Source organism: Setaria viridis, chromosome 7 (genome assembly GCF_005286985.2).
Source record: "Setaria viridis chromosome 7, Setaria_viridis_v4.0, whole genome shotgun sequence".
NCBI classification, from domain to species: domain Eukaryota; kingdom Viridiplantae; phylum Streptophyta; class Magnoliopsida; order Poales; family Poaceae; genus Setaria; species Setaria viridis.
In genome coordinates this window covers 23,724,583-23,752,572 of record NC_048269.2, presented here as the reverse complement: position 1 = coordinate 23,752,572, position 27,990 = coordinate 23,724,583, and the positions used below count along the sequence as shown (strand labels likewise).

The 27,990-nt window shown below is 39.6% G+C and overlaps 3 protein-coding genes across 9 annotated transcripts; 2 read left to right on the top strand and 1 right to left on the bottom strand.

The window, feature by feature from the left end:
• Positions 1-48: 48 nt before the first annotated feature.
• On the top strand, positions 49-16,487 carry LOC117863333 (endoribonuclease Dicer homolog 4). Of its 2 annotated transcripts, XM_034746988.2 has the most exons (25): positions 49-282; positions 1,147-1,324; positions 1,517-1,627; positions 1,954-2,094; positions 3,026-3,095; positions 4,286-4,350; positions 4,433-4,567; positions 4,682-4,810; positions 6,011-6,146; positions 6,365-6,458; positions 7,666-7,858; positions 7,979-8,139; positions 8,289-8,495; positions 8,576-8,841; positions 8,921-9,195; positions 9,279-9,703; positions 10,054-10,154; positions 11,429-11,640; positions 11,741-11,950; positions 13,207-13,665; positions 13,762-14,034; positions 14,446-14,775; positions 14,923-15,274; positions 15,792-15,906; positions 16,127-16,487. In XM_034746988.2, the coding sequence occupies exons 1-25, from the start codon at positions 191-193 to the stop codon at positions 16,293-16,295; spliced, it is 4,899 nt and encodes a 1,632-aa protein (XP_034602879.1). In that variant the 5' UTR covers positions 49-190; the 3' UTR covers positions 16,296-16,487. The 2 variants fall into 2 exon arrangements, with proteins under 2 accessions (XP_034602879.1, XP_034602880.1); XM_034746989.2 differs by lacking the exons at positions 49-282; positions 1,147-1,324; positions 1,517-1,627; ... (2 more) ...; positions 4,286-4,350; positions 4,433-4,567 and having other exon boundaries at positions 4,679-4,810; positions 6,006-6,146.
• A 455-nt stretch (positions 16,488-16,942) lies between these two features.
• LOC117863336 (uncharacterized) lies at positions 16,943-19,467 on the top strand. 2 transcript variants are annotated; one of them, XM_034746997.2, is made up of 6 exons: positions 16,943-17,350; positions 18,120-18,252; positions 18,492-18,617; positions 18,704-18,771; positions 19,105-19,192; positions 19,267-19,467. In XM_034746997.2, the coding sequence occupies exons 1-6, from the start codon at positions 17,159-17,161 to the stop codon at positions 19,338-19,340; spliced, it is 681 nt and encodes a 226-aa protein (XP_034602888.1). In that variant the 5' UTR covers positions 16,943-17,158; the 3' UTR covers positions 19,341-19,467. The 2 variants fall into 2 exon arrangements, with proteins under 2 accessions (XP_034602888.1, XP_034602889.1); XM_034746998.2 differs by having other exon boundaries at positions 16,946-17,350; positions 18,707-18,771.
• On the bottom strand, positions 19,398-27,868 carry LOC117863334 (uncharacterized). Of its 5 annotated transcripts, none has more exons than XR_011898688.1 (19): positions 27,410-27,868; positions 27,235-27,293; positions 27,001-27,082; positions 26,698-26,765; positions 26,395-26,464; positions 25,827-25,908; positions 24,883-24,947; positions 23,370-24,404; positions 23,227-23,289; positions 23,057-23,103; positions 22,943-22,988; positions 22,782-22,861; positions 22,436-22,552; positions 21,878-21,959; positions 21,014-21,139; positions 20,797-20,877; positions 20,591-20,716; positions 19,914-20,471; positions 19,398-19,764 (listed from the first exon to the last, which is right to left on the bottom strand). XR_011898688.1 is itself a non-coding variant. In XM_034746990.2 (18 exons), the coding sequence occupies exons 1-18, from the start codon at positions 27,728-27,730 to the stop codon at positions 20,406-20,408; spliced, it is 2,616 nt and encodes an 871-aa protein (XP_034602881.1). In that variant the 5' UTR covers positions 27,731-27,868; the 3' UTR covers positions 19,814-20,405. The 5 variants fall into 5 exon arrangements, 1 of the variants encoding a protein (XP_034602881.1); XR_004642200.2 differs by having other exon boundaries at positions 20,308-20,471; XM_034746990.2 differs by lacking the exon at positions 19,398-19,764 and having other exon boundaries at positions 19,814-20,471.
• Between the last annotated feature and the right edge of the window lie 122 nt (positions 27,869-27,990).

The following is a 27,990-nucleotide window of genomic DNA, read 5'->3' as shown; positions in this document are numbered from 1 at the left end:
AACGCTTCCGATTCCATCCGCCCCCACGCTGCAGCCTCTCTTCTCCTCTCCCATCCGCGCACGGCCGTTAGCCCGCTTACATAATACATACACCGCGAGGAGCCGAGGAGGCTCAGCCTTTCTGGCTTCTGCTCCGTTCTGTTCCCTTCCCCACACACCCTCCCTCCTGCTCCAGCTCGAAGCTTCCGCCATGGGCGAGGGAGAAGACGAGGCCTCGAGCTCCGCCGCGGCGGCGAGCGCGGCCGCGGGCGGCCCCAAGGACCCGAGGAATATCGCGCGCAAGTAAGCGCTCTCCCTCCTCGTACTCTTCTCCCGATTCGTTTTTAGATTCTCGTGGCGTGTTTCTACTTTTGATGGGAGTAGTGAAGCGGCACAGCAGGGCTCGCTGATGATTTTTTTTGGGATCAATTTCTCGTGCGAGGCCGGTTTTAGGCGGGTTTTGCGGCGCTATTGCTGTTTTCTGTTGTTTCGCTTAGCGCTTCATGCTCGACACACTAGTTTCGATTTTTCTCCATATTTTTAGATCGGTTTGATCGAAGCACCGTTTCCGAACAGAGTTTTAGGAGTTTTCACATTAGTTGCGCTAGTATGTATGGTTGCAGCTATGGATGTTTAATGCTCCCCTGTTACGAAGTTCGAGAACGTGATACACTGATAGTACCCCTTTAATCTCCACGAGTCGGTCTTGTCAGAGGGCCTGTTCCGGGATAGGCCTGCGTGTCTGCCCATCGGTAACTCGTCAGGTTTCCCGTTGATAGCGGTTGCTCGGCACTAAAAGCATGTGTGATCCTCAAACTCAATTACTACTTTATGGCAACGTGGTGCGCCAGATGAATTAGAACATGGCAATGCATAAATGGACTGAAGCAATAACTGTACGTGATTTCGTGGTGATTGTGCCTTGTAGTCATCATTCCTATTACTACTTTGTGGCAAATGGTGGGCAGCCTTTTCATTTAATGTTGAATGAAGTAGTGTGAGACCATGTGTGCCTTTTTTTTTTTTGAAAAAAATACATTGTCAAACAAACTAGGGGCACTCTGCTGCATTGTCTTAGCTTATTAATCAAGGGTTTCTCCTGTTTCCTTCAAATAATACCGCAGGTTTGGAAATGGCAATGATGGTTTGCTAGTTTTTGCTATTTAGGTATCAGCTGGATCTTTGCAAGAGGGCGGTTGAGGAGAACATCATAGTGTACCTTGGCACAGGATGTGGGAAGACACACATTGCTGTGTTACTCATGAATGAGCTTGGACACCTCATCCGCAAACCCAGCCGTGAGGTGTGCGTCTTCCTTGCACCGACCATTCCCCTTGTGCGCCAGGTAGGATAGCTCCTTGCTCCTCTCACTATGTCTATATTCTTTTCTGGTAAAGCGTGAAGGCATGGGCTCTAAAATTTTTACTCGATTACCTCAGTTGTTCATGAATGTTTCATGTTTGTAACCACATCTTCAGTACCAGGGGCAACTCTACATGCTTAGTCAGTGCTCTTTTTCTGTATTTATGTTTTGTAGCAAGCAACAGTGATTGCGGATTCCACCAATTTTAAAGTTCAATGTTACCATGGAAGCGGTAAAAACTTAAGAGACCACCAGGCATGGGAGAAAGAGATGGCCGAGTATGAGGTATGGTTTGCTCTATGTTCTATTTCCTGGCATCTGCCAAATGGCCATTGATCGTCCAGTTTTGAATATTTTCAATATTTATCATAAATCAATAAAGCTGTAGTACTTGAAAAATTTTGGAGAAAAATTTCAGACAGAGCTGCTAAACTTGTGATCATATTTTTTAAACCAGAGTTCTAACTCTCTAGTAACAAGAAAAATAAACAGTCATATCAACTTTTACACATAATTTTGGGCGAATATAATCTACTTATACCATTATTCTTTCTCTTCTCCATGCATTAGTTTTTTCTGCCTAACTTGTGCTGCTTTCTCTGCCACTTCAGGTCCTTGTAATGATACCTCAAATATTATTGCGTAATTTGCGGCATTGTTTCATCAAGATGGATTCAATCGTACTTTTGGTATTTGATGAATGTCATCATGCACAAGCACAAAAAAGGCATCCATATGCGCAAATTATGAAGGTAATTGCTCGCATGTTCAATGCTTGTAATATGAACATCTATTGGAAGTTTATATTCAGCCACTGAACTTCCTCCTGTACCTGTGCATCATTAAATCTTCATTTCTGTTGACTTTCTCTTGATGACAGGAAGTACCTTTGCTATTTTGACTAATTTAATGTAGTGTCTTGTCAAAAAGGGAAAAAAAAAAGAAACTATCAGACTATACTTTTGTTTGGTACATGAAATATGTTGGTGGGTAAATTCCAGTCTCTGGAACAGATTTGATGTACAACCCCTTTTGCTAATGATGCCCTTGTCCAAATGTTTTCGGGTTGGAAACAATATGCGGAAAACATTTGGCATGTTGGAGACTTGTGCCTGTGCTTATACCTATATTAATGCATGCAAAGGATTCTTGGATTTCTACAATGGTTCCATTGACATCCTAAGATACAAATTATCCCTACATTCTTATATGCATATATAACTATTTTAAATTTATTCAAATCTGTATCTGGCATCCATATTTGTATGGGAACATAGTTGCATGCTAAATCTTCCTAATCATATGCTTTTCAACCAACCTTGGAGGAACTTTGTGACATTTTAATAAGAAGAAGCAAGAATCCATATTCGATGTCCTCTAATGGATATGGATGCTAGAAGCTCCAGATATAATTTCTTATCAAACTTATGGCGCATGGTCTTTTATGGCCTTTGCTGTTCTTTTTCTCTCAACATTTACTAATTGTACCACTGAGTGCGTCATGAGGGCTTGATCACGTAGTTACAACGACCGATTGATGAAATTTTATTGCTTTGAATCATTTGAACTTATGCAGAAGTTGGTGATGCTATATCTCTTAAACAATACTATTTAAAAAGTTAAATGAGCTGCAGAGGTCTAAGTCAGTCACTCAGTCTGAAAATGTTTATAACTATATTTCAGGAATTCTACAACAACGTTGATAAACCTCCTCGTGTCTTTGGCATGACTGCTTCACCAATTATTGGAAAAGGTAATGGGTTCTGACATAAATGTTTCGTGCCAGATCAATGTTCTTCCTTAACCTCTGCTGCTAGCAACTGTATTAACTTGATTTCCTTCTTTTCTCTCATGTTTCAATTTTCTAGGAGTCAGAATATAATCTTTCCCTTTCCTCATGCTATCAGTGCTTGAATCTTATTTTCTTTACCTCTATGCCTAACTTTCAAATTCTGTACTCCATTCTTTTTTCTTTGCCTTTGTGCAATTTATGCCATTGCTTGACAAGTACTCCCTCCGTTTGAAATTGTAAGTCGTTTTGGCTTTTCTAGGTTCATAGGTGTTTGTATGCATATGTCTAGATGCATACAAACGCCTATGAACCTAGAAAAGCCAAAATGACCTACAATTTGGGACGGAGGGAGTACCTGTTAAAATCATCAACATTGAGCAGACAGACATGACATTACTAGATTTGTCTTTAGAAATGCTTTCATGATGTGCATCATATTCTTTAAGTTTTTTAAAAGAAAAACTAGACCAATCTAGAAGGAACTAGGGAGCTTTGCATTAAGAAGAAATAGGCATCCAAATTTGAGTTGAGGAGGGCTTGAATCTACGTGGTGGAAGTATTCTTTTCCAAGGTACATTAAGGTTCGACTAAAAGCAAGGATAATTTACCGAAGGGTTAATTTGATCTGGCAGTTGAAATGAGGGAGAGGGAGAGGGCAGGGCTGGGGGGGGGGGGAATTTGCTCAAATGTAATATTACAAAATTAGAGGCAAATTGAATAGAATCATACTAAAAAGCCATCTTTCCAATCTCTTGCTTTCTGCCTTGAAGTCCTGTACATGTGTCAGGGGTTTCCTTAGTCTTGCCCTTCCTGATGGTCAAGTCGAAAAATGTTTTTCTTATTGGAGCGGAATAAGATGGATACCTATCTATCATCCTTTTGCTCCAAAATGTTGTTGAAATGAAAAGGTGAAAGTAAGGTGACTGGAGGATTATTGTATTATTATACCGTTATATGTTGCAGCAGAAGAGTTCTTTAGATGGAAATTCTACATTTTTTGAGGAGCACACAAAAGAGTGTTTAAACGAACACAAACAGACGAAATATTAGAAGATATTGTTGCTTATTTTCCTCTACAGCTGTGTTATCGAATTTAACTATATTTCTTCCCTATGGCTGGCTAATTATCATAACTATGCTTTCTGTAACAGGTGGGTCTAACAAGCTTACGTACACTAAATGTATCAATAGTCTTGAGGAATTACTTAATGCAAAGGTACATGCCACCAGTGTTTTCCACAAATCTGCTCGGCTTAAGGGATTGATTTTGATAAACCTGTAACTCCCATGGTGTATAGGTTTGTTCAATTGATAATGTAGAACTTGAAAGTGTGGTTGCTTCTCCTGATATTGAAGTGTACTTTTATGGCCCAGTTGGCCACTCTAACTTGACTGCAACTTACAGCAAAGGGCTTGATGGTTATAAGCTCCAGGTGATATTTTGTTCTCTTCTTGTACCAGATTTATCTTTGATCCAGTTGACATGAACTTATGTGTTCCTTTCTCTTTTATTTGTCCTTCAATTACTTCTGTTGAGCATGGAACAGTCTGAATGCATGCTAAGAGAGAGCCTATGCAATTTCAAGGAGTCCCAGAAGAAACTGAAGACCTTGTGGAGGTTGCATGAAAATTTGATTTTCTGCTTGCAAGAAGTTGGTCTTTTTGGAGCTTTGCAAGTGAGTTGGCACAGTTTGTTCAACTGATGTTTCAGATCTTTACAATCTTGCCTCAGTCAAATTCCTTATTCGCCATTCCTAACTTGTACTTTGGCATGCTCTCCAGCAAGTGGTAGTAGGGATGTAGAACTTCTACTGTAACCACGAGTAGCTTGCATATGTGTATAACACTGCCGATTTTTTTAGGGACATAACCTTTGAATCTTATTTTTGTGTTTAAACTGACTATAGTTTATTTCTTTCCTTCTTTCGGTGACATTTGTGATGATTTTCACTAGACAAAAACCCTTACTATGATAAAGATGTTTGAGGCTTGCAGATCCCAACCAAATAACTGACATTCTTGCAAGAATTCTTTTTTTCATTACAATTATTAGTGTTGCCCTTTTCTTCTACCTTCACTAAAATGCAAGATTCACTGAACTCAAAAGGAGAGGCTTTGAAAAGCTGAGAGGCCCAATTAGTTTGCTGGATCATGTAGTGTTACTGCCACCATTGCGACAACGTATACAATAATTTTGCTTTATTTTCTCTTGTAGTGGATCATGTAGTTTTACTGCCTCGTTGCATAATGTAGGATTTTGGTACATACATGATCGAGTATTTCGCTGGCAAGTGATGATTTGGATTCGATTGAGAAAGATGTTAGAGCTTAGAGCCCACTGTGAAAATCTGCTTATTCTGAAAGAACCAACTAGTATTATGATTGGCATGAGCCTATTCTTATGCACTTTTCTGTTCTGCTTGTGCGTAGTATTATGTACTGTCAGGAGTATGGATCGATTTAAGAATATTCCTGTAAATTCTGTTACATGTGATTGTTCATTTAGTTCCAAAATTCTTTATTTGCAATTTCAACTTAGAAAATGCTTTATTCACAATTGAAAATTCGATATCCTTGGTTGTTTTCCCCTTTAGACAAATAGAGATAGAATGTGTTTTGTTTCTTGTAAAACTTTTTAGATCCTGTCCATGTTGGCCTGTTTTGTTTGGAGCAAAACCTTGTCATGCCATAGTTTCTGATGTGTTTTTTTGTTTGATGCCATGATTGTTGCTTACCTCACATTCTTAGCCCCATAACATACGTGTCATAGAACCATTTTCTGCCAGACTTTTTTCCACATGTGGAATCCGTTTCAGGTGCCGCAGTTTTTTGCGGAACACCACATATCTGATATTATTTGTTTGATTGTAGTGCAGGCTGCAAGGACCTTTCTATCTTCTGGTGGTGGTAGTCTTGATAGAAAGGGGTTTGACATAAATGACAATCATGCCAGTTTTGTACAGCACTATCTACACAAAGCAATTTCTCTTCTAAGCTGCGACATATTAGATGGTGAGAAACAAAGCAATTTCTCTTCATGCCAGTTTTGTATGCATCTTTTCTTAGTTTCGGATTTCAAGAAGGATAGGTGATCTGCAGTTCTGCATATGTCATACCTATACTGGATGGATTGATACCTTTTGGAGTGACTTTTTATTGTAAACAAATATAATCTGAAAAATCATTTTTTATAATTATCAATTCAAAAATCTGACAAGACTTGTTTTTAGGTGCTGATGCTGATTCTGTTGATCTGGAGACACTGGAGGAACCTTTATTCTCAAAAAAATTTGCAGTTCTTATTGACGTTCTGTCAAGATACAGGTAAGCCAGATCACTTATGCTACTGTCATTTTTTATAAATATACCTTTGATTTTCAATCATGTACAGCATTATAATTTGTAAGCTACAATCCTGCTGGGTGCTTGGCTTCTCTGCCACCACATTCTTTCAATCAAATATGGTATCAGCTATGTATATAATTATAAATACCTTTGCATTACATTGAAAAACACATAACTGTACAAACTTAAGGTAATGGGCTAATGGCCTGCTAGCATATACTAATTTAAGCATCTTATATCACAACACAAACAAGCTGAGCCTAAAAATGACAAAAACATGTCTTTCAAGTTAGATGTAGAACTTTCCGTTGAAGGTAACTCAGCGTCATATGCATCCATTGAAGATTTTTAGAGCCCATCTGATTACTATGGTAGCTAGCAAGCTGCAAATTTATATGAGCAAAGATGAATGTATTCAGAATGGAAATAGTGTTGGTTGACCTCAAATACTACTTATAGAAAGTACGTGCCTGGATATATTATTTTGCACAATGGAAAGTGTAGAGAGATAGCAGTTGGGAAAACACCACACACCCAAATGAGGGTGTGTGTGTGTGTGGGGGGGGGGGGGTGACCTCTCTATATATAGCCAATAGAAAGGGATACAACTGATTCTGGGTTTTCATATATAAGACGATGCCAACAAACTGGTAACTAAGTTCACTATGAATTACCAGAAAGACTATTTATGCTATGTATTTGAAAGCACCTACTAACACATCTTCATTAGCTGAAAGCATGGCATACATTATAATTCACAGGTATGACAAGGGCTTTGTTACTCTTTGCATAACCTGCAAACTCCGTCTTGTATGAAAACCCATCACAATAATTGGATATGCACCTGCCAGAGGGAAGCCCGAAACATCTGTTATTTCCTTGGGCTGTCATTGCTAAAATACCAGCTTTTATCCCATTTGTAACTGCTAGTAAAACCACGTTGAGACTTATGAATAAGCGATAAAATGTGTATAATACTCGAGTAGATGTGCTGCGCCAAGGATGCTTCCTGCTTTGTTGAAATCATATTCCACTGGTTTGCTGTTTGGCCTAAATAAGTTGAAAACCCAGCTGGAAACCAAGCAATTTTAATGTCTTAGCTGTAACCACTTCAAAATAAGTTTGTGCCTTTGGTTCTATTGTCATCGTCCTGGTTATTTTTTCCTTTGGTTTTTAAAACAAGCAGGCTAGAGGAAAACATGAAGTGCATTGTTTTTGTGAAAAGAATCATTGTCGCAAGAGTAATCTCACATATTCTCCAAAACCTGAAGTGCCTTGATTTCTGGAAATGTGAGTGTCTTGTGGGATGCCACTCAGGATTGAAGAACATGTCAAGGAACAAGATGGGTTCTATCATTGAAAAGTTCTCTTCGGGTGAGGTATAGTTTGAAGTTGGTGTCTTCTTAATAGTTCCTGTTAGGTTTCTATATCTCTGCCAACACCAGTATATATGTTAATGTTTCTTGTGTTACAGCCCATTTTTCTTTACTTTTTTGCAGGTGAACCTTTTGGTTGCTACTAGTGTAGGTGAGGAGGGACTTGACATTCAGACATGCTGCCTTGTTGTGCGGTTTGATCTCCCAGAAACTGTTTCTAGCTTTATCCAGTCAAGGGGACGTGCCCGGATGAGTAAATCTAAATACATTTTCCTCCTGGAGAGGTCATTCCTCCCCTCCCCTACCCTCCCCAACACACACCAACCACACTGGCTAATTTACAGTTTACACTAACCTATCTTAAAATTTCCTTGAATTTAGTTCCTTTATTTTGGTTTTAGACTTTGAAGGTCTCCATTTCAATATGTACCAGGGGAAACCAATCTCAGGAGAAGTTGCTTGGTGATTATATTACTGGCGAAAGTATTATGGATAAAGAGGTTAACTTGAGAACTTCAAATGATATGTTCGATTCCCTTGAGGAGAACATCTATCGAGTGAACAACACTGGTGCTTCCATTAGCACTGCTTGCAGTGTATCTCTATTACATTGCTATTGTGACAACCTTCCAAGAGATAGGTATGCAATGTCCGTTAATTATTCTACCAGTTCTGTGTCATGTAATATTTTACTAAAATAATTTGACATCCCTTGTGCAGGTTTTTTTTTCCTTCTCCATCATTCTTCTATGTTGATGATGTTGAAGGAATAGTCTGCAGACTAATTCTCCCACCAAATGCTGCTTTTCGTCAAGTGAACAGTCAACCCTGTCCATCAAAAGATGAAGCTAAGAGAGATGCATGCTTGAAAGCATGCATAAGACTTCACGAACTGGGTGCTTTGACAGATTTTCTTCTGCCGGGCCAAGGCTCTAGAAAGACTAAGGTATCAACAACAGATATATTAGAAAGCAACAAAGCTGAGGGTATGGTCATGGTTCATTATTCAGAATATAATGTGGGAAACATTGGTAAATTGGCTTAACCCCTTTTTCCATGTTTCAGATGAAAGTTTTAGGGAAGAACTTCATGAGATGTTGGTTCCTGCAGTTCTGAGATCTTCAAGATACAAACTGGACTGTTTGTTGAACTTGCATTTCTACTACATAGAATTTATTCCCAAACCAGCAGATAGACGATATCAGATGTTTGGTCTTTTTGTGATCGATGCCCTTCCAAAGGAAGCTGAAAAGTTGGATGTTGAATTGCATCTTGCACGTGCGAGGATTGTGAAAGCAGGAATTAAATATTTGGGAATGATTACTTTTAACAAAGAGGAGGCACTGTCTTGCTCATCTGTTCAAATGATACATAGTTTTTCATGATATGTTACTTGACATGTCTCCATTGTTTTGTTTTCCAGATGATGCTCGCACACAATTTCCAAGAAATGTTTTTGAAAGTTCTCTTGGACAGATCTGAGTTCACTTCATCTTATGTTATGTTGGGGAATGATACTGCGTTTCAAATGGATTCAACATTTTACCTGTTGCTTCCCATCAAACAGAAATTCTATGGTGATAAATTTATGATTGATTGGCCAGCAGTAAAGCGGTGCTTATCATCACCTGTATTTCAAGATCCAACGAGTTTATCTCTGCATGACTCATATTTGCCAAATGAGTCTTTGAAGCTTCTTGACGGAACATACAGTAAAGCTGATGTGATTGGCAGTTTGGTCTTCACTCCCCACAACAACCTGTTTTTCTTCGTTGATGACATTCTGGATGAAATAAATGGTAAAAGTGAATTCAACGGTGCAACTTATGCAGCACATTTTGAGGAAAGGTAATAAGTTTCTTGCATGCCCATTCTTAGCATTCTTTTATTTTTTTTTACAAATATAGCAAAATATAGAAAAATATTTGTATACCATATTGAGCAGCCATCAGGGCAAATATACATCACTAAGCTCTAAAATTTCAAGCTATGTGTACCATTTCAGAAGTAAAGTAGAAATGTATGTGTGGATTTATTTATCCATATATCTAGAATTGTATCACTCATAGTATTCAGTATTTACCTTTATCTTATACTAGTCATGTATCTTTACTTCTGCCTCATTATAATCTGTCCCACCAAAATAAAGCGATGCATCTGTTCAATTGCTTCATAACTTTACACCTTATTGAAACCAGGTTTGATATCGAGCTATCCCATCCTGAACAGCCATTTTTGAGAGCAAAACAACTCTTCAATCTACGCAATCTGCTGCATAACCGACAACAAGAGAGCACAGGTTAGTCTATTGTTCTTTGAAGACAAGTCACTATTGCTTGATATCATCGCTGTTTGACCACAGTACTCGTGATCAACTTGTCCAAAGGTGAAATATTAGTGACCACAGTCTGCAATTTAAGCACATTTGTGTCATATGTGGCCATGATTTCTTTAACACCTCTGATACTTTTAGCGCAATGTTTCGCATGGATTATCTATGTATTTGATGATCACCCTCCACATAATATTATTGTGAGAATACAAAAAAAAAAACTAGAAGAAGTACGCATAACAAGTCTAAAAAAGGACATGCATACGCACCGGTTTAAGGAATCAAAGATGACCTAATAACGAGCCTGCTAGCTCCAGCAGAACGCCATAGTGTGGATTCTTCATGGATCCTGAGAATGACCTGAGGAACTCTAGCCTCAAAAAACACTCATTGTGATGCTTCGGAGAAGCCAAGCTACCAACCTGATCAGGGAGTGAAAACCCTTGCCCTGCTGGCTCACCACTAGGACTGTTGCCTCATGCCACCAGTTCTGAAAGGACTGAAAGGAGATTGAGCTTTGGCTCGTTGGTGCTGTGTGCAGTAAAGCAACTGGCTGCAAAACCTCCACCAACAACTGTCTGGTGAAGACGCAGTCAACGAGAAGGTGTGATAGTCTCTTCCGCCTGATCACAAAGTGGGTGTCACGGAGGGTGAGGCAGTCACCAGTGGGCAAGACGATCAGCAGTCCAGCATAATATAATATTCAGTTGCCAGGCGGCCAGAAGTATATTAACGGCTGTTATATGGCCACTTCTGCAGTCTGAGCCTAATAGGGTTTTCCTCTCAAATCTAAGATTAAACGATGACATGATTACTTTATGGTTCTCAGTGTTGGAACCAGCCAAATTTGGTATTGCCACTGACAGGTCATTGAGCAAGTCTTGGTATCAAAAGATCCCATCCATTTGATTGTCAACTCATGGATGGCTCATGTAGAGTTATACGTATATTGGAAAAAGTCCCTTCAACCATTTATCTTATTTTATTTTTCTTTCAAAATTTTCAAACTGCTTGTGAATTTCAATCAGATTCATGAACTGTAAGCTAATGTATTTGATCTGGTATTTCTTCCTGCTGTGATGACTTTCAAGCAATGAGATGACTGTTGTGTACCCAAGCCATTACTTGTTCCTACTTAGAATATGTTACTACCGTATTGTGATTCTTTGATTGTTCTGAACCTGGTAGGCTGTTACAGTACTTTTGATATTAAGTTTTTCCCCTTTTCTATTTCATATAAGAATCCGAGGGCCGTGAATTGATGGAGCACTTCGTGGAGTTACCTCCAGAGCTATGCTCTTTGAAGATAACTGGGTTCTCAAAAGATATGGGTAGTTCTTTGTCCTTGCTACCGTCTTTAATGTGTCACTTGGAGAATTTGTTGGTGGCTCTCGAGTTGAAGGATGTCATGTTATCTTATTTCCCAGAGGCTTCTCAAATTAGTGCTTCTGGTGTAAGTCATGCTTACTTTTGCACTGTTGATGATGAAACTTCTAGTTTGATTTTGCTATTTATGCTGGAAGTAATTGTGATTTATGACAAATTCATTACAGATCCTTGAAGCGCTGACTACTGAAAGGTGTTTGGAGAGGATCTCGTTGGAGCGATTTGAAGTCCTAGGTGATGCTTTCTTGAAGTATGTAGTTGGGCGCCATAACTTTATTTCATATGAAGGACTTGATGAAGATCAGTTGACCAGGAGACGTTCTGATATAGTGAATAATTCAAATTTATATGAGTTATCAATTAGAAGAAATTTGCAGGTGAGTTGATTGTATTACTGATTCCAATATTACTTTATGCTAAGTAGTTATTTCATCTTATCTTATTATAGAACAGATCCGATGTACTCATCCTTGTGCTGCTGACAAAGGTTGAAGTAGAACCTCAAGCACCAGAGGGCAAAAGTTTGAATCATGATTTTTGTCCCGTTCAAGACTTTATAAACAAATTCACCTTGTGACTTGGGACTTAATGTTGCATTTTATTCCTATCACATCCTACATCAATGCAATATACACCTTTTTTCCTTGAACATGCAAGATAGCTGCATATCATTTTACTATAGAAGAATAATATAAATAATACCAGACATCCCACGGAAAACAAGTTAGAGCATACGTGCTACTGATTGAGAAGGAAAACAAACAAACAAAAGGCCTTAAAGCACTTTCTCTATCGTATTAACAGCCGCCGGAACTCTTTTGCCCCAGCAGCACCCCGCAAAATAAGCACCGACCCTGTTCGCATGTAGAGAGGCACCATTAAAGATGGACCCGTTGCAGTGATTCCATAATTACCAAGCAACCAGAATAATGAGGGAACTAAATCCCCTTTTTAAGTTGCTTGTCAACCTGTTTAAGTGCTTGACTCCACAAAGGGGAAAGCCTGATTGCGTCTGCCTATAGCGCCACCAGGTGCAAGCCAACCTGTTGGTGGAGAGTACTGAACCAGACTTGCCTCGAGACCACACAAGAAACCAGGAGGTGCTGCATTGACCCAGCAGCCTGATCACACAGCGGACAGTGGGTGTTTAGCTAGTCTATCAGCTGTCCAGCATCAGTTGATAATTGCCAACCACATGAAAAATTACAGTGCAGCGGTGCCCACAATTTCTAAATCCGTTTCAAGGGGAAAACCTGATACTACCAATGAACAAAGTATTATAGGCTGACTTGCAGGATTAGATCTCAGATTCAGTGAGCTTCCAAACATGCTGATTCTGTACTTGTTGAAGAGTGACATCATCAAATCCCAAATATGGAGATAATCACCAATTGCTTGTACCGTCAAAAGCTCAAAGCCCCCTTTATATTGGTGACCCATCCTCGATTCAGCCCTTGTGCAACTTAGCTTTGAAGTGCATTATGTTTAAGTAGAAAATCAGAGCTCCTGTCTTTTGTGTGTGTGTGTGTTTTACCACTGTAGGTGAAAATAATTTAAGTTTTCTATAAAGTTTTACCAAGAAACTCTGCACTGTGCTACACAAAATCTAAAGCATCTTTTTTGCAAACTTTAGGTATACATACGGGATCAACAGTTTGAACCTACTCAGTTCTATGCACTGGGAAGGCCATGTAAAGTGGTTTGCAATCCTGAAACAGAAGCGAGTTTACACCCGAAGAATATCGACCCAGATAAGCGAGACAACTGTAACTTGAGGTGTACAAAGTCACATCATTGGTTGCATAGAAAGACGATTGCAGATGTTGTTGAGTCACTTCTTGGAGCATTTATTGTTGAGAGTGGATTCAAAGCTGCATTTGCATTCCTAAATTGGATGGGAATAAAAGTTGATTTTAAAGATGATGCTCTCTATAGAGTATTAGACGCAAGCTCGGCCAATTTGTCTCTCATGGATTACATCAACATTTCTGAGCTTGAAGAATTGATAGGTTACAAATTCAAGCACAAGGGTTTACTTCTCCAAGCATTTGTACACCCTTCATTCAATAAACATTCTGGAGGATGCTACCAGGTCTGACCTTCCCTTTTCCCTTTTTGTCTCATTGTTAGCAAACAATTCTGATAGTGAAGAATCTGCTCACTAACATATTCTTTGCATTCTAATCAGAGGATGGAGTTCCTTGGAGATGCTGTTTTGGAATATTTGATGGTCTCATACCTCTACTCTGCTTACCCAGATCTCAAGCCTGGTCAAATAACAGATCTGAAATCATTAGCTGTCAATAACACTTCATTTGCTTATGTAGCAATTAAGAAATCTATGCATAAGTATCTTATAAAGGATTCTAAATATCTTATGGCAGCGGTAAATAAATTTGAGAATTATTTTAATCTTTCCAATTCAGAGAAAGATTTGTCAGAAGAACCAGCATGTCCAAAGGTACACATTTTTCTTGATTGTTTTCTCTTTGCTGCGAAGCCTTTAGTTATCTTTCTATATAATTTGTGGATGAACCCTTTCTCTGAAGAATGTATTTTGTCTACACTTCTTCATAACCCTTTTTCTTTGCCTTGAGTTGAAATAAAAGTAATAAATAATTACTGCTGAAAGATAGTGCTTCTTGAATTATTCAGATTCAAAGATGTGTATAGCTATTATAAGATAAACAGAGGTGAATCAATTGCATGTATTTGGAATCCTTTAGTATTGTAACTCTGTCCAGCTCATCTAATATCTTAGCAACTGTTTTTGAAAATAGATTTTCTTAATGGATCACATAATTTATAGGAAGAGAACATAGTGTTTTGTTTGTCCTCAATGCTTGTATTCTTTTTTGTTGTAACCATGCAGGTTCTTGGTGATATTGTTGAGTCTTGTGTTGGTGCAGTGCTTTTAGATTCCGGCTTCAACCTGAACCATGCTTGGAAGCTAATGCTAATGCTTCTAAAGCCAATATTGAGCTTCTGTGACATGCACATAAATCCTCTGAGAGAACTCCGTGAACTTTGTCAATGTAATGGTTTTGACTTAGGCCTTCCCAAACCTATTAAGGCTGATGGAGAGTTCCATGTCAAAGTGGAAGTTAACGTAAACGGCAAGATGATAAGTTGTACAGCAGCAAACCGGAATTCAAAACACGCTAGAAAGTTGGCTGCACAAGATACACTTTCTAAACTGAAGGTATATTTGTTTTGGCAATATGTTATGAAATGGAAAATGCGTGTTTCTCTAGCACCATAGTTTCTCATACTTTTGATTTATTTTATTACTTAGAAGGCATGCCAAGGCCAACTTAATGGTGGCAATAATGAAAGCACTTTTATGCAGAATTATGGATACAAGCATAAGAGCAAATCACTGGAGGAGATTTTGCGTACTGCCACAAAAAAAGAACCAGAATTAATAGGCTATGATGAAGAACCAATCAAAGTTGATGGCGTACCTTTAGAAATGAAGAATCTACAGATGAATGGAGAAATGGAGGAAAACATCTTTTTTGGAAATAATGAAGCATTTTTCATTGGGAGGTCTGCAACCTCCATTCAGAGAACAGGAGAAGACAACAAGGTTGACAGGAATTATGCCAATAATGGAAGGATCAATAAGTCCAATGTGGTTACGCAGAATGGTTGTCTACCTAGAGGGGAAGCTGCTAAAATAAACAAAAAAGAGTATCATGGTATGCTAATTTCTGAACTTCAAATTTTCTTCTCTTTTGAATATGATTGCCATCCAAAATTTTGAATGGAGCATGCAAGGTGTTCAAACCTGATGAATGTATAAAGCGCCCCTAAATTAATCACACTTGTAAATTTACGGTAGCTGTTGGTCTTCAATCCTTTATTGATAATTTTATATCCTTATGAAATTAGATGTTTGTAGTGCTTGCAAGCTCCGCAAATATTTGTGATAACATTTAGCATAGGAAATATGCTACAACAAAGTTGTGCGTGGAAAAAGGCAATTTCCTATTTTATTCAGCTTTATAGTGTACACTTAAAAATCTATTGCTTGGGACATAACTAATACACGCAAGAGTGTACACTGTATTTAAAAAACCTTTTGGGTGAGAACTCACAAGATTTTTATCTTCACTATGTGATAAGCATCTTTGTAGTTGTTTAGCAAGTGAAATGGTGACCATATTTTAGTTTTGATTAATTTTAGAGGTAGTTTACTATTAAGCATCTTGACAGGTGATATGGTACACAAAACAGCAAGGTCATTCCTTTATGAACTATGTGCTGCAAACTATTGGAAACCTCCTGAATTTGAGTTATGCAAAGACGAAGGACCAAGTCACCTTCGAAAGTAAGCTCTTCTACTTACTGAATATCTTTGAGTGAGGAAATTTATTAACTTGTATCGTTTACAATTAGAATTATGTCTTGAAACTGGAATGATGTCTGTGTTCTAGTATCATTAAAAGGTTTATCGTTTAGATATGGGAAATGATGTCGGTATTGAGTCACCAAGATGACCCATGATTTATACATCTAACTATTGTCCACTTGTGAAATGACGCTCACAGGTTCACTTGCAAGGTCCTTGTTCAGATCATGGGACCTTCAGCGACTCTTTTGGAGTGCTACAGCGATCCCAAGCTACAAAAGAGAGCCGCTCAGGAGCATGCCGCCCAGGGGGCTCTCTGGTGCCTCAAGCAACTTGGATACCTCCCAAAAGATGAAACTCGTGTCTAGCACCATTTTCAGGTTTTTGTGGCCTTCAGTCACATACGTAGAGCCCATATGTTTGTTAGGACATGCTTTATAGACTCAGGAAACATTTGTGTAATTGTGATAAGGTAAACATGCATTCTATTCAGAGATGCGTTGACCAGTGCGCAGCTCTTGCATCACGTATATAAAAGATGCAGTAGCTATTTTTGTCCATTCATGTTGTGTTACACACGCACACAGAGTGTGCTAGGTCGCTGGGTGACGGGCTGGACCTGAATTTAGTGAAGGAACGTACTCCTTACGTTCACATCATTAACTTTCGCTATTCCTTTGATTTTTCATCTTTTCTATAAATATTTGCACAAATAGATAAATATACAAGCCAAGCTCAAAATAATTTTGGTGTAGATCCTAATCATTTCACTGTATCAAAGTGATTGATTAAATAATTGTTGATCAAAATTTTGAGTAAAGATATATATATATATTTTTAAGAACGAAGATATTACACCCACAACTACAAGTATACAAAACAAGGGTTCCTGTTTAGCATAGGGAGACGAGGCTCTATTAGAGCGCGTAAACCCTCCTTACTTGCAGGTAATAAATTAATAATTAAGCAAAACCCCCTACAAGTTGCGACGTGCTGCGAATCTGCGATCGGCGGCGCGCACGCCACTGCCACGGGCTCACGCCACCCCACGCACCTCTCGAGTCTCGACCCGAGCCCGGCCCCGGACTCGGAGTCCACCCGGCCCGGGGTCAGCCAGCACCTAACAACGCTCCCTTGCCATCACCACCACCGCCAGCAGCAGCAGCAGCAGCAACGAGTGCGAGGGGTTTAGGTTCTGGTGCGGCGGAGCGTTGCGGGATCCAGGGATCGGATGACGGCGGCGACGGAGGAGCCGCGGCTCCTGGGATCCGCCCCTGGGGTGGAAGACGCGGGGGAGATCGACGGTGCGGTGGGGAAGCAAGGGCGGCCGCGAGGCGACGACGACAAGGAGATCCTGCGATTCATGGACTCGGTGGACGGTTACCTCTTCCTCATGGACTCCCTCTCCTCCGCTCTTCGTCAGGTACTCTCTCTACCAGCCAGTACTGTTGTCTAGTCCATCCTTGCATAATCTACCGGGCACCGTTGATTCAGCGGAACACCTTGACTCCACCGAAGTACTACTTACTAATCGGTCGGTTTAACCAGAAAGGAAGTCCGTTGCTTGATTAATTTGAACAATGTTGCCTAACTCTTTCAGCAGAACAATGTTTCTGGCCCAATTCTAGAGCAAAAACTCATGATATTGTAGTAACATAACTTGAGGAGAATGGATTCAGAGGTTTGTTTGTTTCCTTTTTTTGGATAAAGAGAGGTGTGGGATTGGTAGAGATGCACCATTGTAATCTTGTAGATGAATATTGCCAAATCCTTGAGTAGAACATTAGCAATAGTTTAATGATGTTTCGGGAAGACCGTTATAACTTCAGCGGTGGGAACTTGAGATAGGATTCAGAGCCTATCAAAACTTTGTAAATGGTGTGAATTTGGAGTGCTCTATACTTTTTTTTTTCAGTTACCACTCACACTGTGCGTTATGTTGTAATGTTCGCTGTATTTTGTAGTCTGTCCTTAATTGTAGCGCCCTCACACTGATCTAGATCCAGACACTTGCATTTTTATCAACAACCTTCAAAAGCTAGTCCCTTCAGTAGCTGTTCAACATGCAGTGACCATGTGATGCCCCTTCATACTGTCAATTTTTGACTTATAGATTGAGATGCGGTGAAGTCATCATTTCCTGTTTCAGTACTGATAGCATAAAAGTAAACATGAATATTTTTTGTTCCTAGGGGTGGCTCGATCTGGCAAGTGCTCGCCATTCTATGGGCCCATCACGTGTTTCAAGTACACTGTTTGATCATAAAGAACAGTCTGCTGCCACTAAGCTGCAAGTTGTTGATCATGCTGGCCTGAAACCATCAGGTGAATTACTTCTCTACTACTTGAGTTAACAAATGCTATCTATCTATCAGCATTGAAGAACCACTATTAGAATTTAGAAATACCTTTGTTTTCTCTTGAATCTGTTTCCCTTTGTTCCTGGTTTGTTTTATTGAAGTCTACTGTAGATAAAGCTACAAGGAACATCGATACAAAAATTGCAAGCTGTTTGCAACTGTTGTTAACTCATAATTAGTAAATATCCCTCAATCATAATTCAGAGTCAAAACCACACTTTGCCTTATCGAAGTGGTGTTTAAAAGAAGAATGTCACTCCACCTATGATGTCGGTGAGCAAGCTAGTACTGAGCCAAAGTTGAGGCATCGAGGATCAGCTACTACCCCAGGTATTAGAATGTGCCATATTTCTGCTCCCTGTTAAGTATCAAATGTGCTGATTAAATCTATTTGCCTGACTCAACCTCTTGTCAAGAAGATGGAAACCCTGAAAGTGATGCAACCAGAGCAGATTCGGCTACTGATGCTGGCACTAGCAATCATGTAAGTTCTGTATATATGTCTATTTCTTAAAACTTGAGGCTAGAATAACAGATAGTGAAACATTGCTTTTAGAGGCAACAAAAAGATACATTGCTAGTAATGTTCAGTGCCAACAACAAAAGTTTATCTTTGCTTGATTCAAGATATGCCATCGGTATGACTTCAATGCTGCAGTAATAATATACTGCAGTAAACTCAATACCTTCATTTAGGTTTCTATCTGCAGCTGAGGTATCAGAAAGCTGCATTTTGGGATAGTGAATAAGGAAGCTGTACTATACTTCCTGTACTTCCACATTTATTGATACTCCTTTTGGCCATTTTGTACCTTAGGTTCAAAGAGCGAGATCAAAAGCATTGTCAGTCTTTGGAGCACTGGTGTCTCCAAAACTACGAACAGCCCAAATTTCATTTGAGACAGGTTTGATTTTTATTACAGAAGCTTATCCAGTCTCATATACGTTTTGATCTAACTGTACATTTATTTTGGTGCAGCCCTTGAATTGATTGTAGAGCTAGCAAATTCAAGGTCGAATATGCTAGCAAGTTTCTCCCAGTTAAAAGAGTGAAGCTTGGCTTTTGTTTTGAGGTTTTGTACACCAGACATCTATTCAATACTCATGGGATTGGAGCAACTGTAAACTCAGTCTGGAATCCAGTATATTTTCAAGGAAGCATGAATATTTGTTTTGTGTAGCTCATTAGCTGTAACCTAGATAAACATTGTGGTCCGCGTGTCCATATCTTGCTTTTGTTAAGCTCATTAGCTGTAACGTAAGACAAACAGTGTGGACCGCGCTTCCATAACCTATCGCTCCTGAGTACCCTTGGATTATTTGTTCACTTTCCCAACATCACGCCATAATTCCTGCCTCTCCCATTTGCTGGTGATAATGTAGTCTCCACTTTAGAGGCAACGGGCCAAGTAGGAGGGAGAAAAGACGGTGCCACCTGGCACAGTTGCGCCTGCTCTCCATGGAGGTGGACTACTTGCTGCATAAAAGAACGAGCAGAAGAATGAGATGAGTACAAGAGAAATCAATTTCCTCAAATTATTGGTCCACAGCCCAGCAAAATTCGTTGCTTGGACTTGGAACCAGGATCACTCGTCTCTTCATTCTTCAATCAAACACTGAACTTACATATCCCGTTCCGTTCATAGAAGATGGTTCCAGCGCATTCCATCAACCTACACTCAACCAAGCACGCCCTGACAGCCCCATCCTTGTATCACCTATATATGACATTGTACAAGTAGCTGCACCCTGCTATTCTAGACTTTCTAACATCATATACTATATCAGAATGTGTGCTAGTTACATCAACTAAAAATAGCCCGCTCAAACATCTCCACCAGTGGCCACAGTACCACCAGTATATACCAGTGAACCAGTTCACATCTTTTCACTAACCTGATTGGTAACTCTAGACCTAGAATAAAGAATGAGCATATAAACTGTACGTTGAAATGTTTAAATGGCACAACAGTCATAGGATGTGCATGTTTGGATTGCGAAGAGTGAGGATGGGACACACCATGCACCTTCATAGCTCATACAATGTCCTTCCATCAGAACTGTAGTTTTTGTAGGGAAACACGGTCCAGGATGTTTAACCATGCAAGTTTACTAGGATCATGCTGTCAATTGACGGGATTCATCAATTGCACTGTCAACCACTTGATACCTTGATCTCACATTCTGCATCAATTCAATTGTAATTTAGTTGTCTGGTCTTGAGGAGCTTTTGACACAATGTGGTATGATAAAAGCAGAAATCATTTTTAATCATCAGAAAAAATGTATAGGATGTTAGAAACCTCGAGAAGTGTGACATAGTAAAAGTCTTCCATGTGCTGCATAAGGGCCGAACCATCCCTGATTGAGCGGAGTAAATTTATTTCTGTTTGCAGTAGTTTCTCCACAAGTTGCTTCTCTCCTTTCATCTGCAGTGAATTATAAGCCCAGTTAGTGAAAACGATGTGTGCAATAACATTCTAGTAAAAGACAGAGGCAAGACACTCACAAATTCAGTAACAAGAACATCCGGTGTGTACTCCCCAATCACATCACCTTGGTCTTCATCATCTAATATTCCATTGTTTGCCTGTGTCACATACAAATACAGTTCGATGATTTAGGTGAGAACTGGGGGATCTGAAATTCTGAATAAAAATGGATACCTTACCATCAACATTATTAGAACACATTTGGATTGAGATATGATAGAAAAACTACATTACCAGTTCATCTTTGGAATCTCCAAATTTGAGATAAACTGGTGCTTCCACATGGCAATAGCCCATAAGACGTGGTACTGTTGGAATGATATCTCGGTGATTGACAATTCTCCAGCTGTCCTTTACTTTCTGCAAAATAACCCAAAAAATATTTTTAAATATATTGTGGTTGCTTTTGATTTTCTAGTTCGTAGATCATTGCAGTTCAATTACGATAAACAGTCTTGGAGTTACAACTTAACCCATAATGATATATACACGGATTTCAGCATGCAGGCTTCATCAATGGGAACACCAAATTACACATAAGATTTACTGTCAACTAGATGTGATTTTGGAATTTGGTTTGGCACGGGTGTAGGCATATCTTATCTAGGAGCTGAATACCACCATACTGCATAAGGGTAAGAAAATTTTATTACTATGTTTTCCAATACCAAACGAAAGGGTTAGATTATTCCTGGTTCCTTTTTTTTACTTTTTTTTCTATATCTTATCTTCTCTCTCCTTCCAGACAAAGGATTGTCAGCATTTTGTATGTCTTCTTTAATAATATTTCTATGCAGCTTCCCAAACGCTTGATATTACAATATTTCAAATTAAAACTAGATAGATACTTGATATTCATATTCAATATGAACTTCCCCAATATTTTTTGTCCAATATTCAAGGACAGAAAGCAGATAAAAAAATTATGCCAATACATGAAAATATTAAGTTGCTCAAAATTGGCATTCATTTCTACAACTCCACAGTGAAATGACTTGTATGTGCAGAATATATGTACAGAAGAATATTATCATTCTCAGTTGCACTTTATCAAGTATTCTGTTTCTAAATTAAGTTAGTAAATGGTCCTGAAATTACCGCATTGTAGACTTCTGCGAATCTTCTATTTCCCACTCTAGGGGAGCCAAAGTTGTACATTGTGACAAATATGACACCATTCCTATACAAGGTGACATGAAAAACATGAAAAATATCAACACATTACTATTGAAAAACGTGTAGGAAAATATTAGAAAACCATAATAGAAAATTGTTGAGAGTTACCAACTGCAGGAGAAGAGTTATACATTCATAAATTATTGGTGAGCTATGTTGACGGTTTTATAACACAATCATATACAGAAATAAGTTAAACATTAATTATCTTCTTTAAAATGAATGAAGCACCAGTGTAACAGACCATTTATTAGAATGACAGTATCCTGACACTCTTTTCTTCATTATGAAGGCAAACACTATCTAGAGGCAAAGCAGCTAAAAAGGAGCCATCCAAGTTCATCTGATCTTGTTTAGGTTTACTGTGTGTTAAATGCTTGAACTTTACCTCTTTCCACATACCATGGATCAAATGATGGCATAAGCTGTCTGTGAAATGACAAGATCGCGGATTTAGATCAAGACAAAGTTCTAACTTACTTGGCCATTTGACTTGATGAAAGTTCAAGAGCAAGAAGGGTTGCTAGTGCTCCACCTAAACTGTGTCCAGTTACATATACATGCCACCTAGGTATATTTTCTGCATCTTCTTCATCCCTGCAGTGGAATAATGAGATATTTGTGAATGAAGTTTGAGATAGATAGTTAATGAATCTTTATATTCACTAAACGCAGAAGCATCCGAATTTTAAATCCAAGGGTTGCTTTTTCAGCAATAATTTTGTGAGATACTGAGATATATAGCCAAAATCCCTTGTGCAACGAGGACATGCTATGGAAGGTTGAAATGAATTTTCCCGCTTCCTTTTTCAATGCAAATACTTACTGGTATCCTACTGCAAATTTGATGAGCGCCATGATCCTATTCCTAACAGAGTCATATGCACCTAAGAATCCACTGTGAACCTAATACATGGTATGAGATCATGTCAGTTAGCATAATATGTGAACAATCACATAATAAAGAGAAGAGAGTAGACGACTAACTTGAACTTCTTGTTTGAAGTCACCACCCAGCCTTTCAGGGTTTAGTCTGCAATCAGGTTGAAATCATGTTGTGCCAATGGAACATACAATTTAAAAGGGGTTCTTAAGTCTTACCCAGCAGGTAGCAGCATTAAGTCAGTTCTCAAATCCTTCCACTTTGACTAGGTAGGTATGTAGAAACAATGCAAGGAAAAGTGAATAAGATGGGATACATTACAAATATCAAGTCAATATTCTATTAAGTATTAACAGATCTCAAATAAGGCTTTCATGTTAATGCATACTTGTTCAGTTCCTCGAAAGGCAACAACTAGCCTTCTTCGTGAAGAATCGCGCCAAATGGCAACCTGAATACATTTGTTGATATAATCTACCAGCACGAGTATATGGAGACAGCAAACTCATTGATATCACAACAATAACTCACTTGTGTATCTGTCGAAACATTGTCAAGAAAACATATCTTTTCAAAATCTGATTTGATAAAACTATTACGCCCAAGTGAGGTGGCAAGCATAGCCCATGCCTCCATGGCAGTCTCTGCACTTGCAAACAGATGCCGCATATCCTCTGCTTTCTGTGCATCAACAGATAGTTTGGTAGATGCAACAGTATTATCCTTATCAATAGAGTCTTCAGCTGCAGCAACTTCTTGTTCTATGATCATACCATCTTTTTTATTTGTCTCATTTGTTGTTACTGACTTGTTGTCATGTGGTGAGAGGTTTTTCGAAAGTATCATTAGAGCACCTAGTATATTTTCTGTTTGAGACAATACATCCCGAGATACTTTATTGATGTCCAGAAAGGAAGACTGATCCTCCTCTTTGGTTGTCAATGCACCATTTTCATTGTCAACACCAACTGAATCTTCAGGAGTTGTTTCACTGCCATCACTTGTTGAAGTATCTGTCGTCGCCAGTCCAGATTCTAAATATTTCTGTTCAGCAATTTCGCGTGATTTCAGACCAAGTGAACTTAATAGGTCAAATCCATCCAATTTCTTGACCTCAGGAAGAGAAAATCCAAAGTTTTGTAGAACATTTTGATTGAGCACGTTATTCAAAGCTCTCCAGAAGTATTCATCTGACGACACATCTCCTTCACTGTTAACAGCTGCAGCAGGAGATTGAGCCTCACAGTGAGAATCTAAACTATCTCCAGAATCAATCTTCTGCTGTTGAAGGTTGTTTGATTCAACTGCGTTATCCCGGGGTTCTTCAACACTTTCAGAGACCTCACCTCCACTTTCCAAAGATGATGGTTTTGGAAGGTAGGTGTAAGTGAAAGAACTTAGTTGCCCGAATGCAGACTGCACAAACTGACTTGCATTTATACTTTCAGATCCAAGGACTGTTCTAAGAGCAGATCCCAGGCTACTCTTCACAAGAAAGTCAGACACAAAGGGTATTCTCCACCATTGTTTCTCGCGCTCAATATCATCATAACTCTTGTATTTGACCTGAAGCGTTATACAAGGAACTTAGATCACCAATTAGAATGAAACAAAACATCACAAATCTTCAACAAAATTGAACAAGGCCTGCTAGTGCATTGCCTTTGTAAACTTTTGACATAGGAGCCAAGTTCACCAGAATACAGAATCTGTGTGGGGGCACGTGCCCCCACTAGGCCCTCTTTGGGTCCACTTCTGGCAATAATGGATGGTACGTACAATTTATGGATTCCAATGTGGCTTTATAATATCAAATGCTGCTATGTATGACTAAAATTACTGCACGCTAGATCGTGTCGAAAAGGCTTTCCTAGATAATTGTGAAAAATTGTTCTACTGGTGTTGCTTTTATAAGAACATATAGATGGAAGGATTAAAAATAAGAAGAAAAAGATAAGTAAGGATTTTGCTGCTTCTTCCCCCATCTGAGAGGCAAGGTGCACATTTGTGCTCAATGACCAGAAAAAAAATGCAAGTATGTTACCTCTATCTCAATAGTTCCACCACCACCAAGGCCTTCTAATTCAACAGTAACATTATGACTATTTCCTACAAAGGAACAAGGGCACTATAAGCTTTCCACAAAGAGCAAGATGAAAAAATGTGTTCATATTAAATATTTATGGAGAAAACCTGATTGCACACTGAGCAATTTTTCACATGAGTACTTGCAATGAAAATTGAAGCAAGAGACAAAAAAGCAACCGACCTACAGATTATACTTTCAGTTTGACCAAATTGGCATAACTGGTCATAGATTTACCAGTTTTTTTTTAAAAAAAAACTAAGTTGCATTTTGGCATATGTTGACTTTTCTTAGGAAATATCGCTATACCATTGAAAAGCAACAAGACATTGTTTAACTTATTACTGCTTATGAATATTAGCAAATAGTCTTAGCTATACTAATCCCTGTATGATTTTTTAACAGGATGCACAGTGCAGATCAGAAAGATTGCACAGTTGAGAAACATGTGATTGTGGAGTTTGACGATTATTAGGGAAAATGACAGTGGCTGTTAGATAGTATCAGAACTCCCGGTGCGCATGATAAGTTGCATCTTTGAGATTCACGAACTGGTGGAATTGGCAAGTTTGTCCACATTTGGACTGAATTAAGCCTATTGTAAATCACTAATTTGTTCTTTCATGTAACACCACAATCATAAATAATACATGCAACCTGTTTATTTTCTCAAATTTCTCCATAAGAGCAAGCGGAATTTATCCGCTCCCTATTATGTCTGGTCAATTCCATCCTGTTTTACCATTGATTTTAGCCAAGATTCTGTACAGACCAGTCCTACTGTGAACAAGAAGGAAACAGCACCCATGATCTATTGGGAATCGGCTAAAAAGATCTTTGTTATAATGCAGGAAATACCAGCGGGAAGAGATTGAGATTTTGTTGTTAATACAGAGAATTACCATCACAAAGTGATTCAAGGTACAATCCAGCATTTCCCATGCGTTTGTGTGGGGTAACAAGGTTCGCGTCCCAAGCTGCAACCTATTGTAGAATATGGTACCGCATGCCAAAAGGCACAAAATCATTCATGGCAGCACCAAGATATAACACAGTAAGTGATTAAAACAAAAAATAAAGGTGCACAAAATCATATGGTGGATTACTATCAGTTCCTATAGTGAAATGCATGTTTTCTTATCCACTTCGTTTGGGTCAATAAAAACAATCTTCACCATGAATTCTGGAATTCTGAAAACCATAGGCATGCATTTCAGTATGTTGGATATTTGATGTAAATGTTGCTGATTCATCTTAAGTTTCAGGGGAGTTGATGTACCCAACATTCAACACAGTTTATAAGACCTGGACCAAGCCCAACATCACTACAAGCCTATGGGATCAAGACAGTCGACAGATTAATGGGATCAAGGATTAATGGTTAACTAGAGTACAAAACACACGAGTAAAATGATTGGACCAAAATGGGCCAGAAATGGGGACCATGAAATTATATAAACTTCTTGATACCTGAAGCAGATTTTCTCGAGATTTCCTAATGTTAAACGTGAAACTTTCATTCCATGTTGGCTCCTTCGTCCTACGATGATCAATCACTGAAATCACACTCTGCAGCAATAATGCAAACGACTAGAAATTTCAACTTTTCTCAAGGAAATTACTCACTAATTGAGTACTCCCAAATGAAATAAAAAGGCTTCGATATATATAGCATAAACTATCTTAATTTGCATACAGAGAGCCGACAGGAAGTTCTTGTTTTATAGTAGCACTCCCAGCCCCAGCATACAAGAATTGGTACAAGCAACTCACGCCCATTTAATGTTGCTTCTTGCAGTTTGGCCATTCAGTTGTAGAATTACATAAGGATCACTTGTACCCTGTGAAGGAATTAGGAGAACGGAATTGTTAAGAGTCGAAGAAGAGGACTTCAAGTAACAGTTGCAGAACATGTAAAACGTAGTGCTACTCCATTCAAAGAAACAAGGCACTTGTCATGAATAAATGCAGCAAATGAGAAAATAGCATCCATATGTTCGAGAAACAAAGAGCAACGATAAAGCAAATGATGATTGATGAGTATTCAGCAGCATAAGCTATTAGGCATCACCGTACCCATGGGTCCATTGCAGGAAGATTTATGCCTTTCTTCAGTTTCACAACTAGTTGTCCATCATATACTTCACGGAGAAACACGCTGCAATAGTTGCAGCATCATTCAGAACATTTCCGGTGACAGCAACGGCACATTCAGAAATGAGAAATCTCAGTCCTATTGATTAACACAATAGCAACAAGTCCACAACAAATAGTTCAAGCTCTATAAGGAAGGCTAAACCCACAACTCACTCGGATAGGAACACTGTCTGACAGTCCGCCGCATCGGTCTCGCGCCAGCCCACATCTGCCTGCCAAATACGACGACCAATCGTGCCACGTAAGTTAATCCATGCCGCTTGCCTGCACCAGCTTGACGGGCTAGTGCGGACTGTGCGGTTCGTGGATAGGGGAACAAGGGGCTCACCGGCGGGCTGGTGTAGGCTTCGAATGCGAACCCGGCGAGCACGACGGCGAGGTTGAGGTCGAACGGCGGCCGGCGCGGCCCGTCCTCCTCCGCCACCAACCCCTCCCCAGCGCTGCCGGAATCGGGCTGCACGGCGGACGACTGGCCTCCGACGCACCTGGCCCTCAGCGCCGCCCATCTTCTCCGCCTCCCCCTCCTAGCGCTCCAGCACCGCCAAACCACCGCCCTGCAGCCCGCCAGCGAGCGCGCGGGGAGGAAGGAGGCCGTCGAGCGCGCCGGCGTGACGCGGCACGCGCTTGCGGGAGCGCTGGTTGATGCCATTAGGGGGTCGGCGATTGCCGTCGTTTTGCCTTGGTTCACTTCGCCGTCGGCCGTCGCTTCCGGTCGTGCGAAAGGAAGAAGCGAGGAGGCGCTTCTAGTGGAGCGCTAGTCTGTTCGAGTGGTGGGGGGAAGATGGAAGGCGCGCCACGTTTGCGATGAAATGCTCAGTGCTCGGTGTCTGCTACTTGGGCCCCCACTGCGCTGTCAGCTTGGGCCCAGTTTCCGCTCGTCTCGCTGGATGTCAGAATGCTAATCCCGAA

What these genes read in the sequence shown, in the direction of transcription:
- LOC117863333 (XM_034746988.2), top strand. Translation starts at nt 191, where the DNA reads ATGGGCGAGGGAGAAGACGAGGCCTCGAGCTCCGCCGCGGCGGCGAGC. An exon ending in GTCTTTTTGGAGCTTTGCAA is followed by an intron (nt 4,811 to 6,010) that starts GTGAGTTGGCAC and finishes ATTGTAGTGCAG; the next exon opens with GCTGCAAGGACCTTTCTATC. An exon ending in CCGACAACAAGAGAGCACAG is followed by an intron (nt 10,155 to 11,428) that starts GTTAGTCTATTG and finishes ATTTCATATAAG; the next exon opens with AATCCGAGGGCCGTGAATTG.
- LOC117863334 (XM_034746990.2), bottom strand. Translation starts at nt 27,730, where the DNA reads ATGGCATCAACCAGCGCTCCCGCAAGCGCGTGCCGCGTCACGCCGGCG. An exon ending in AGAAGCAACATTAAATGGGC is followed by an intron (nt 26,465 to 26,697) that starts GTGAGTTGCTTG and finishes TGATCATCGTAG; the next exon opens with GACGAAGGAGCCAACATGGA. An exon ending in ACTATGTCACACTTCTCGAG is followed by an intron (nt 20,472 to 20,590) that starts GTTTCTAACATC and finishes GAATTGATGCAG; the next exon opens with AATGTGAGATCAAGGTATCA.
- LOC117863336 (XM_034746997.2), top strand. Translation starts at nt 17,159, where the DNA reads ATGACGGCGGCGACGGAGGAGCCGCGGCTCCTGGGATCCGCCCCTGGG. An exon ending in TGCTGGCCTGAAACCATCAG is followed by an intron (nt 18,253 to 18,491) that starts GTGAATTACTTC and finishes ATCATAATTCAG; the next exon opens with AGTCAAAACCACACTTTGCC. An exon ending in CCAAATTTCATTTGAGACAG is followed by an intron (nt 19,193 to 19,266) that starts GTTTGATTTTTA and finishes ATTTTGGTGCAG; the next exon opens with CCCTTGAATTGATTGTAGAG.